This window comes from Mya arenaria, chromosome 6 (assembly GCF_026914265.1).
Source record: "Mya arenaria isolate MELC-2E11 chromosome 6, ASM2691426v1".
Taxonomy (NCBI): domain Eukaryota; kingdom Metazoa; phylum Mollusca; class Bivalvia; order Myida; family Myidae; genus Mya; species Mya arenaria.
In genome coordinates this window covers 65,249,427-65,262,492 of record NC_069127.1, presented here as the reverse complement: position 1 = coordinate 65,262,492, position 13,066 = coordinate 65,249,427, and the positions used below count along the sequence as shown (strand labels likewise).

Sequence of the window (13,066 nt, the reverse complement as noted above, 5' to 3'; positions counted from 1 at the left end):
ACCGGTGTCGCCAAAATTTCAGTTCAGAACTGTATCTACTGTGCTACGAAGGCTTACCCAATACGGTTGAAATATCTAAACTATATACCTAACTTGGTAATATCACGTGAAAACATCGACCATCCAATCACGCATAAGGAATGAATTCTACTAGGTAGACATACCTAGTAATCTTTTTTAATGGAAAAATACGAAAAAAAAACGAAAAAATAAATTCATTGTAAACTATGTGGTACTTCCGTTAGAAAGTTTCAATGCATTGTACACATCGATACCAAGTTTATGTCAGTTTTCGACAATTTTCCTTTTTTCATCATACGGAGTACAGCCCCTTTAAATCAGAAAAGATTCATCAAAAAATGTATCCCTGTAAGAAATATAGAACAAAAGAATTAAATCTAGGATCAAATGGTAAGATTTGTTTCTAAAAACCACATTACACGTAAAAGTTTCTTAAACATATGATCATTGAGTCTAAAAAAACGCATAAATGTTAACCAATAGTTACTATCTTATAATACCGCAAATGTGTTATCCCCACCTACAGTAGGTGCCCTAAATCCCGCATATATGTTATCCCCACCTACAGTAGGTGCCCTAAATCCCGCATATATGTTATCCCCACCTACAGAAGGTGCCCTAAATCCCGCATATATGTTATCCCCACCTACAGAAGGTACCCTTAAACCTTACAGTATCTGCCCTAAATCCCGCATATATGTTATCCCCACCTACAATAGGTGCCCTAAATTCCGCATATTTGTTATCCCCAGCTACAGTAGGTGCCCTAAATCCCGCATATAGGTTATCCCCACCTACAGTAAGTGCCCTAAATCCCGCATAAATGTTATCCCCACCTACAGAAGGTACCCTTATACCTTACAGTATCTGCCCTAAATCCCACATATATGTTATCCCCTTCTACTGTAGGTACCCTAAATCCCACATATATGTTATCCCCACCTACAGTAGGTGCCCTAAATCCCGCATATAGGTTATCCCCACCTACAGTAGGTGCCCTAAATCCCACATATATGTTATCCCAACCTACAGTAGGTGCCCTAAATCCCGCATATATGTTATCCCAACTACAGTAGGTACCCTCAATCTCACATATATGTTATCCCCACCTACAGTAGGTGCCTTAAATCTCGCATATAGGTTATCCCCACCTACAGGAGGTGCCCTAAATCCCGTATATATGTTATCCTCACCTACAGTAGGTGCCCTAAATTCGCATATATGTTATCCCCAGCTACAGTAAGTACCCTAAATTCGCATATATGTTATCCCCAGCTACAGTAGGTGCCCTAAATCCCGCAAATATGTTATCCCCACATACAGTAGGTGCCCTAAATCCCGCATATATGTTATCCCCAGCTACAGTAGGTGCCCTAAATCCCGCATATATGTTATTTCCTCCTACAGTAGGTGCCCTAAATCCCGCATATATGTTATCCTCAGCTACAGTAGGTGCCCTAAATCCCGCATATATGTTATCCCAACCTACAGTAAGTACCCTAAATGCCGCATATATGTTATCCCCACCTGCAGTAAGTACCCTAAATGCCGCATATATGTTATCCCCACCTACAGTAGGTGCCCTAAATGCCGCATATATGTTATCCCCACCTACAGTAAGTACCCTTTATCCCGCAAATATGTCATCCCCACCTACAGTCGGTGCCCTAAATCCCGCATATATGTTATCCCCTCCTACAGTAAGTACCCTAAATCCCGCATATATGTTATCCCCACCTACAGTCGGTGCCCTATATCCCGCATATATGTTATCCCCACTTACAGTCGGTGCCCTAAATCCCGCATATATGTTATCCCCACCTACAGTAAGTACCCTAAATCCCGCATATATGTTGTCCCCACCTACAGTAGGTGCCCTTTATTCCGCATAAATGTTATCCCCACCTACAGAAGGTATCCTAAATCCCGTATATATGTTATCCCCACTTACAGTAGGTGCCCTAAATTGGCATATATGTTATCCCCAGCTACAGTAGGTGCCCTAAATTCCGCATATATGTTAGCCCCACCTACAGTAAGTACCCTAAATTCCGCATATATGTTATCCCCACCTACAGTAGGTGCCCTAAATTCCGCATATATGTTATCCCCACCTACAGTAGGTGCCCTAAATTCCGCATATATGTTAGCCCCACCTACAGTAAGTACCCTAAATCCCGTATATATGTTATCCCCACTTACAGTAGGTACCCTAAATTCCGCATATATGTTATCCCCACCTACAGTAGGTGCCCTTTATCCCGCATAAATGTTATCCTTACCTATAGTAGATACTCTAAATCTCTCAAATATGTTATTCCCACCTACAGTAGGTACTCTGAATCCCGCAAATATGTCATCCCCACCTACAGTCGGTGCCCTAAATCCCGCAAATATGTCATCCCCACCTACAGTCGATGCCCTAAATCCCGCATATATGTTATCCCCACCTACAGAAGGTACCCTAAATCAGCGTCACGCTTCCAGCATAGAGAGATACTAGCGTCCTCCCTGCTAAAAAGCTCCCCCGCCCAAAAGCTCTCCCCCGGCCAAAGGCTCTTCCCGATTAGTAGTAAAGCCGACCTTTATATACCACACCGTCCTAAACAGGTTATGCAAGTACCAGACGGGTTATGTTATTTAAGTACATACCTGTGCCTGGGATGTGGTATCAGTAACACTATGTAATACGTTACACTGCACAGACAGACTGTAACCCGATTAGACCTAACCTGGTTCTTTAGCGTGCACCAGTGTATAGCACTGTCACAAGGGACCCCATTTCATGTCCCTCCCGGAAGACGATTATTTGTTTTAGTGGTGCGGTGGGGAATCGAACCTGCGACCCCTGGATTGACAGTCAAGTGTATTACCGCTACGGATCATCCATTGTTGTACCGCCGCTGTGTCAGTATTAAAACCTCATACCGGACTTGGTGGTCGCATACTGTCAGGGCCAATGACAAGGGTTTTCCCAATTTACCAGACATAGGTGGTCTCACAACGTTAATCATATTCGGTAGAAGTGAACATCTGGCCTAACAGAATATTGTTTGATTAAAATAGTATTCATAAATACATGCATAGGTCGAACATATGCCCCATTAAAAGATGAAGGCTAACTATCTTTAATTAAGATTCACTGTTAAACTGAAAAGGGGCAAAATCTATAAAGCTGTAAAATTTACTCGATGTTTATAAACAAAGCCTTTATCAACAATGTCATCAAACTGCAGAAATTGTAAATCAGTCTAAGTACTTAACTGAATGTTCAACCGAAAAGTTGAACAGGTAGAGAATAAACGAGGTCGTGAAAGAGGACACTGAACATTATGTGGATATCTCATTTCTGAAAATCATGTAAAGAATAGTTTTCAGTGATACACTATGGTATTATTCATACCTGTAAGATGCCTTATTACTGTTGTTCAAATATTGTTAACGGATATTTCAGCAGGTAAAGATTTCTATGTTTAATTGCTTTTGCACAGTTGAATTCATTTCATTCTGCATGTATTGCATTCAACTTTATTTCTATTGATCAAACTAAATTGAATGAAGTTGTTTATATTTCGAATATTTGCACAATTGATAAACGTCTCAAATATTTTTAACAAGCCTCAAGTAAAAAGAAAGGAAATCTTTTTTTTGCTTTTCGGCATGCTTCTAAATTGTAAACGATTAAACACTAAACGCGGGGTCATTACCATTTTATGTTATTATTAAGTGTTTGCCTATCATGATTATAATATACACATTAGTATACTCGACCGCTTGCACTTTTTGAAAATTGTAACACCCATATAAATATTACTTAAATCAAGCAAATGGTTAATGAAGTATTAACGTGTTGGACGTTTTGATAAATGCTTGAACTTTGGTACTTTTTAGCCCCGTCAGTTAACCTGTTATTGCACTCGTTATACAAAACATGTTATTTTAAGTAACTTATCATTAATTATAACACCTTTCACTATTTAATCTTTAAAGGTCTAATGATACTGTTTAAGAAACCCATTAAGACATTCTTAAAGTTGCGTTCTCACGGAATGGACGTTTTGACAATTATTTTTATTTTTTGTCTTGTAATGAGCTATTTTATGCGAAAATGCATGACAACCATTGATATAAGACTGCTGACAAAAATCAGATCGCAGATTTTCAAATTTAAGTTAAAAAAATCGATGTTTTATGCATTTTTCTTAAACCGTAAGTAACGATTTTATTCATAAATCATAAATTTTCGAACGGAAATATAAAATCTGCGATCTGATCTTTTGTCAGCAGTCTTATATCACTAGTTTGCAGATATCTACGCAAGAACTGGCTCATTCCAAGAAAAAAAGGTTGTCAAAACGGTAAATCTTTGAGAGTGCAGGTTTAAGGCAAAAGAACCCAAATTAGTTCCTTTTATCTTAATGTTTACTTATTAATTTATTTAATAAATCTGAATCAGATCCATTGCATGAGGTATCCGTGCAAGAAATTCAGAAGGAAAGTTAAGTAAAGGCTCTGATGGTAAAAATATGATACTAAAGACCACATTTTACGTCAGAGTCTATTATAAATATAAACAATAAAAATAAAATAAATAAAGATAAAATATTAACCCGACTAACAGAACCTAGCCTAAGTGTTGATGCTTGAGGAACCAAATACTAATTTTTGCCCACGTTTATAAGTAAGATAGCAAATGGTATTATTTTGATTTTAGGTAAATATCTTTTTTTAAATTCAATAGATATCATATTTAACTAATTTCTTAATCAAATACGAATTTTAGCGATGAAAAATAAATGACGCTTTGTATTAAGTGAAATTTGCTGATGTTTATTTAGCTTCTGCTATTTCAAAAGACCTGCTCGCTGACTTTGATATTTATAAAAGGGCAAGCCAACCTGTTCCTTAATTATTTACCAGATGAACTATTTCAACGCACTTTTTGTCAGATCTATGGCTTGGTAAATATTTAATGTGTAGTTTTACTGTTTTTGTTATAGTCAACACTGGTCAAGCTGACCATTAACCGTAAAACGTAGTTAAATATTATGTGTGTGTCATTTTTATCGCATATGTCCGAAGTAAATTGATACAGCCGTGGTATCGTAGTGGTGTAAAAATATGTTTTAATTATAATGATAATGGTATTCAAAACTTTGAAACCAATATATATATATATATATTATGAAACATTAAGTAATGATTAAAAGTTGTTGGTGTACGTAGACGCATGACGATGGATTTTGTGTATGTATATACTAACAACATTTAACTTTTAGTGGTCTACATTATAGTGTGTAAACTATTCAAAAAAATTGCGCCAGTCATTGGTTTTATCTACCGGTTCACATGATTGAAATCAATAACGGCTGACTGCTAATTTTCTGAAATAAATGCATTGGTAAATTTCTGATTGGATAAAAATAATTTTCATCACTTTAAGTGCGTTTTATTTTTTGGTTTTCTTGACAAATGTTGGCAATAAGTGCGGTTCTCATTTGAAATTTAGTGCTTACGATTACCTATTTATTTTCTAGCACACACATGTTCCTGTTAACATTTTTTTTCACTGTTAAATTTCATTTGATATAATTCCCCTACTATCATACTGTATGCCATATTGCTATTATATCAAATATTTTGTTTTTTTTTATAGTATAGATCTTCTGATTTTGTCTCAGCTGAAATTGTTTCATTTTTTTTATATTGTACACTAATCTTAAATGACAATTTTGGCAGTTAGCGGTGTGTAAGTAATGCTTTAGTTCAAATTGTTTCCCTATTCACGTCTTTGCCAGGTTGTGTAACGAAAGCTGTTAAACTTTTGAAAGTTTTTTCAAATTACAGTTACAGTTCTATAGAAAATGCCGTGGGAGTATTGCTTTACCAGGTTAGAAATCAAATTAAAAATTAAACTAGAATCCTTCTGTTGTGCGATCTGCAATGTTGCCGGATCTTAAAAGGTTCAAGGTGTAAGAATAAGGTCAGAGTAAAGTCCTAGCAGGTGCGTAGCTGCCTATGCAAGAGTACGCGGCTGAATCCACATGATTCCGACCAAAAAATCAGCCAAAGTTGCAGTGTGCGTACATGACTACATGATCCTAAAACTGTCCATTTCCCAATACTAAATAAAGCACCCCAGAACGCTCAGAATGCATCAGATTGCACAATGGTTTTTCAAAAACCTCCGAGGGAGCATGCCCCAGACCCCATTAGCACAATTATGAATCTACATGAATAGAGGGCTAGCTACGCACCTGCCTAAGGTCATATAGCAACCATACGTTTTGGAAAGATGATAACTTTGTACATGTTTGTAATACGTGTGCAAAACCAAAACTATTGAAAAGGACAATAAATATCCCAAACAGATAGTTATCGATATTTTTAACGAGGTAGTTATTTAATCACCTTTTGTCTTCCTTATATTCAAAATGTATATAATGGCAGTATGCAGACAAACACATTTGAAATAGCTACATATAAAGTGCAAAGTATGAAAGAGAACAATATCTTTAAAGTGACTATCTAATTCATAATTAATACGTACACATGTATAACCAACATATATTTTGAGTGATAACTATATACTTTAATAACAATGCAGTAATGGAACATTTTAATTTCTGAAACAAGATTGTAATCGTGTATTAAATAGTTGAAAACGAAAACAATATTAAATGATTGGTGAGTGCTAAAAGATTTACTTTGATCTGCTATCGTTGCATAAGGTAAAATACCGTGTTTTCTGCCACTTTCTTTCAAATTAACTCGGTATCCTTCATAAGAACAATTGTTTTCGACATGAATTCATCATTTTTGATTCATTAAAACAAATTAATTGGTGAAAATCTTGTTTGGAACTAAGAGTGCATCTTTAATAAGATTGTAATAAACTTAAGCTCTGTTGTCTCGACCAAACTCATTAAAACAACAAACAACTTGATATTAAAATCTTACGATTGGTTCTCTCTATAGAAATTCACACAGAATAGATAACCCCGTTTGTTGCGATTTTGATCCGTGTTTCTTTGATATGCCAATAATGATAATGCTTTTTTTGTATGGTTATTCAAATGGTTTGGATCAGATGTTGCTTGATTATCAACTTGCATAAATTGCTAACAGCTGCAGCCTGTACTGAAATGCGAAACGTTAAGACTTATGATATAACGATTTATAAAAAATGCACCACACATCGTTTGTGCTTCTACAGATATATCAATGTACCTTTAGCGCTAGATACACGGAGGTCTGCGTGTGAGATAATAGCTTCGTCTTATGATCAGAAAAGGCCTAAATCGGCCGATGCTTGACGTCGTTTTACATATTTACTATTGGTGTCAATGAATAATTTGAATTGAATAGATATTACTGGTATAATTAAATGATGTTATTTGAATGATATATCTATGTTTCTTAAAATAGTTCAAGCTGATTTATTTACAAACGATTGTGAAAAAGGTTTTACAATAATATGACAATCACACTTGTCGGCGCGGTGCTAAACTAAAAAACAACAACTTAGTTACAACTTGATCATCGTTACTGGCTATTTAATGCGTATGATGTTATGACTTATGATTCATCAAGTATCAACTTGAATTCCCACGCATTTTAGTTATTAATAACTCTGATCAACATTCATTTACTATTTTTATTGTAAGGAAAATATCTTGTTGTTTTTAGTTGTTTTTCTAGTTTGTTTTTAGTGTTGGTTAAGAAATAGCGGTGATGACTATTCACTTTTACGTACTTCGTATATACACTTAACTATCATGCGAGTATGATATTGTAATGGTATACTGACTACTAGCGACATTTAGTGACGGGATATTAATTATCGCTCTCTTTCCAAAGTGTCTACAAAATACATTGTTCAGATGTCAAATAGAAAATACCTTCATTATAAATCACTCATGCTGAGTTTTGTTCGTTGGTAAAATATTATTAACAGTAATATACAATAATGTTTTTGAATGTTCTTTATTAGAAAAAATGGCATGTAGTCCAATATGTAAGTGAACTCATTATAAGGTTTTGGGGATAAACTGCATTATACCGTGTCAGTACTTTCTCTTAAAACTGCAGAAAAAACAACAACTGATATCGTCGATCGAATCAAATACTTTGCAAAACTCATGTGATTAGAAAGGGCCACACAGCTTTTCAGATAAGACACCCAAAATGGGTAGATCCATTTGTTATATCCCTCAAATGGGTAGATTTCGACTATGCTTTTAGAAATATCCATTTGGTTATTCCGCTTTGAATGGTGATGCATTTCTGCATTTTTAAATATCTATTTATTTCTCTATTCATAAGTATCTATAAAATTCATTAAAAGTCTTAACGGTTGTTGCCATTCCAAATTGCCATTTCTTTGCTTTAACTATATTTTGTATAAATATTTTGACTGCTTAACTTTATTTTTGAATTCCTACATAAACGCTAACATTATACTGTACATGGAATCTCCTCTGCTGTTATTTATTTAGTGATCATTTTCCTGCTATTTGATAATACATCTTGTTACGAACATTATCAGATGATGCATGTAAGTTTCTAGTTGAAGGAAGAAAAACAGAAATACCCCATTCATATGTCTTCATGATTATGTTCTGTTGACCTTCAAAGAACCGTTTTCAGGTTTTTTTTGTTTGTGTGGTGTTGTTTTATTATGGCTGTAAGCGTATTTACATGTTTGGCATTTTATAACACATGATATGAACTAAATTGTGAGAAGTTTTAAATAATAATATCCACCATTAAATATGTAAATAACTTAGGCATTCGTAACACATCAAAAATAGTGTAACATGAATGGCTATACTGATTGTGATACTGATATTTATGTCTTCTTGGTTCACACCTACGGTTTTATCGGTATTTTGTTTGTAGGTTAGCTAATATGCGTGGACTGGTTTTAAATAATAATGTCATTTCTTTGTCATTCATTTATTTTCAGCTCGTCTTTCATACCAAGACGAACAAGGATGGCGGTTCAAGCCGATCTATTACAACCGAGAAGAATTGCAGTTGAACTATACCCGATATAAATCACACAACACATCCTTGAATATTTCATTTCATGCGCTTAACAGGTAAGATAGTCAGATAAAAGTTATTTTACAATTAACTTTTTGTCACTCAAATTACGAAAACACGACTTAAATTACGAACAACGTTTCATCAAGTTAACAACACTCAAACAATTATGTCAGACTAATTTGTCATTTTACCACCGAAAATGTCATTATGTAACTCATTATCCTACCCTATTCTTTTCCATTCTACATTTTTCGTTGGCAACAGTACATTATCATAAAAATACCTCAAGGCTGAATATAACAATCAAAAATGTGAGTTACAGAGTAAAACAAAAAATGTACGTCTATCCTGATTGGCACATTCTGCACAAATCTGTTCTATTAAATGTCGAATATATTTTTTAGGGACTTCTTCCTGAACCTACATGCGATTCAGCCATCCAGCATAGAATACACCGTAAATGAGAATCATACAAAATCCTCTTCATATGAATCATCAATACTTGTTGGACAAGTCACAGGTAGGTGAAGACGATACAAGATTTTCTTTCACTGTGGAAAATTATCATCGTTTTGCCATTAGGTGGTTTTATGTGATGAGTTAGGAACGAGTCCATAGAGAATGTTGTAGGATTGGGATAAAGAACTAGTCCGTTTTCCGATCAACTATGCATGCATTTTAAAATAAAACAAAAACATATAAAAAGTTTTCAGTATTTTCAAAAATCGTCATTCATTTTAGCGTTAAAATCATAGAAGTTGAGGAGTCGAATAACCTTTAAACGTGTATTTAAAGTTACAGCCTTATTCGAAATCAATACATACATATGTATAACAAGCATCATTTTCGAGTGATAATCCTTTAACTACTGCATTTAGTGCATTTACGAAAACTATTAATTACTGACAACAAGATTGTAACCGTGTATTTAATAGCTGAAAACGCAAAATTATTAAATGATTGGTGAACGCTAAAAGATTTACTGTGATCTACTATCGTTTAGTAAGGTAGAAATACCGTGTTTTCCGCATCTGTTTTTTCAATTTTAACTCGGTATCTTTCATAAGAACCATTGTTTTCGATATTCATCTTTATAGTTTATTTAAACAAATGTTTTAATGTGGAAAATCTTATGTAGGAGTAAGAGTGCATCTTTTAACAATTCAAAAAAATCTAGCCACATTGCAAAACTGATAAAAATACTCTGAAATTGACCTTTAGACGAAGAAATCCGCATCTTCTCTTTGTTACAATAATGAAACGTTTCCTTACTACAATCCATATGAAAAATAAATACCTCTATCAAACGATTCAGCGAAACAATGCATGAATGATGACTTCCAATTGATTTACCAGAAAGTTCACCTTTGCGAGTAGTTAATGGTGTTTTGACCCTACCTATATAGTTTATGTAATCTTCGATCTAAACAATTTGCCCTCGTTCTAGACAAAAACCTAAAATGTGATCCCATCAAATGATAAAAAGCTTCCATTTTGGCAAAACACGCTGACACTCACAGTTTTATTAATGATGATTTGTCAGTTGTTTAACTAGGGAACAGATAAGATACAGATAAGTGACGATTCGTAACAAATAATCTGTTATTGATGGGAACAGATGAAAGAGAGATTTTGTTGAGCGTCCATCGTGTGTTTAGGTTGTATTTTATAAATCGTTTGGGAAGGCTACATATTCCGTTTAAAAATTCCAAACACGTGTATTGAAGAGCTTCTAGTATATTATACATGAGTAATGCAGTTGTGTAATATTTTGCCGATAATGTCTTTAAATTTTTCGATTTCGTCCGTTTCTTTCCCGATTATGTCCGTAGATTGTTCGATTATGTCCGTAGATTTTCCGATTTGTAAATTAATTTACCTGTTCGGTTCGTAAATTTATCACTTATTCCAATATATTTCCAAATAATATATTCCTTCTCAATTTAATCAGTTTTAAACATTTTCCCGATTACTACTGCTATCGATCAAAATTTAAATGTCTTAATTTCGTGATGTATCCTTCCCGAATTCGTCGGCAGATTTTAACATTTCATATTGCATACTGTAATGCTTAACGATTGTAATTCTCATTCATGTCATAACACATGGTTCGGAATTACAATTGAATAAGCAAGATCCACAATTACAACTTAATAAGGCGATAAACTAAACCCATAACCTTCAAACAGCTTAAGTTTGATTTATCTACTAAACTATAAACAACGACTGGAAAACTACAACCACCATTCATTCTACTACACGTACTGATACAACAAATGTTGCTACTTTGACAAACCAGCACACGCCACGCCGTTCGTTTCGCGATTTGCCACGGTTACCACAACTGGTCAAGGTCGAATTATGTCTAGGTCGTGTATAAGGGGAGCTGATGTATTGCCGGTTTTGTTTGGGATTGGCGTATTTTCTTCGAATTTAATAACCAGACCTTGTAAACTAAGAATGTTAAATTGAAACAGTATTGCAAATTAGCCATACATTCGTAATTTGATCTGAAGAAACTATTTTTGAGACCTGTTTTTATTACGTTATCACAGGTGCAAATCTGTAAAGTTTATCTATTAGCAACAATTAGCCATGCTTCTGCTCTCCAATAGTGCGCTTGTGTGTGTTATTATCTTTACACATTCTGACAATGATTTGCTGATTGTATGCCATCCGAACGATCATCAGTTTGTGAATTTTGTTAAATTCATTCGTCTGGAAATGACGATTCAAGATAGAATATCTTCATTAATAAATTATATATTCTGATATGTTTTCTTAGTAAGAACAGATGTATGTAATACCTCGTATTTTAGCTAATCATTTTGCTGTTAATGAAGAGTTTTTTTGCAAGGTAAAGCAAAAATTAGCCTGATTCATTGTCAATATTATCACACATAATATCTTTCATTACATATTTTAGACAACACAAATATGGAAAGAGCATTAAGGTCTTCAAACATTGCGAAGGCCAACTACATGTTTTGCATTCCAAACTTGTAAAAGCACATTTTTAAGACTTTTTTTCCCACCGAAATATATTTGGCTTACCGGGCGATTCAGTCGCAATAAGAGTTCTTTTAATGCTGTCAATTTTAAAATGACCGTCACAAAATCAACCATGACCGGCGATTGATCCGCACTCCCCGATGTGCCTTCAAAATCTTGACCACAAGAGACCTTCACTTTAAAAACCTCTATAGCTTTTGGTGATATCCATAGTTATATTCCAACAATAGGTAAACATGAAACTAACCTTTTAGATGGCTGTTATATATTGAACGTATGGCAAGTCGGAGAAGTTGACCATTGGGTAGTACAATTAAAAATATTTTTGCTTGTTAAGGCCAGCCAAGGTGGTCACTAGTTCAGGAAGTAGTTGCTGTCATTAAATTATTCTTAATATTTAATTATAAAGAAAAAAACTGTTATCTCGTTTTATGATAATCATTATATTTTTGCAGGCCTTCGGGACAGTCTCGTTACATGCACCGTCCAGAATGGAATTTTGCAGGGTATTATTTCATCAAAAGGGCAGGAAACATTTTACATCCTTCCCACATCTTGGGTTTTCAAAAGCCCAGCAATCTTTTTGTCTGTAATATACTCAGAACATGATTTTAAAAGGTAATACACACTTTTAAGACATTCATCGGTTTCTATGTAATCCTTATTGATTAATATTGATATCAATATTGAGTTAAGAATCCAACATCTCAACAGTCTCATTCGTAAAGTCCGAAAGCGGCAACACCATTTCAATTGAAAAATGACTGCATTGATCTGTTGATAAGTACACCATGCATCGTATGTGTTAGTGCACCTTTCAAACTAAATTGGTATTTAAGTTTAAGTGTATCCTGGTTTGAAAAAAAATGGAAAAGAATAGTTCATAAATAATCAATGAAAACTAATCAATTACTGAGAAATTAAATAAAGTGGATGTGGAAATACTAGATGGTTATTATGAATTACAGGAATCTCTTATGGA

General features: G+C 34.4%; 2 protein-coding genes across 5 annotated transcripts in view; both read left to right on the top strand.

Annotated features, from left to right (window-relative positions):
* Positions 1–13,066, top strand: part of LOC128238327 (disintegrin and metalloproteinase domain-containing protein 10-like) — a 232,165-nt gene that overhangs the window by 83,028 nt on the left and 136,071 nt on the right. The window lies entirely within an intron of this gene.
* Positions 1–13,066, top strand: part of LOC128238324 (disintegrin and metalloproteinase domain-containing protein 10-like) — an 84,993-nt gene that overhangs the window by 59,777 nt on the left and 12,150 nt on the right. For 3 of the 4 annotated variants that reach the window (XM_052954139.1, XM_052954136.1, XM_052954138.1), the window contains exons 2-4: positions 8,990–9,125; positions 9,477–9,592; positions 12,540–12,702. In XM_052954139.1, coding sequence (XP_052810099.1) covers positions 8,990–9,125; positions 9,477–9,592; positions 12,540–12,702 — 415 coding nt within the window. Of the gene's footprint in view, positions 1–3,315; positions 3,479–8,989; positions 9,126–9,476; positions 9,593–12,539; positions 12,703–13,066 lie in introns of those variants that run through there. The other variant, XM_052954137.1, reaches the window with a different exon arrangement.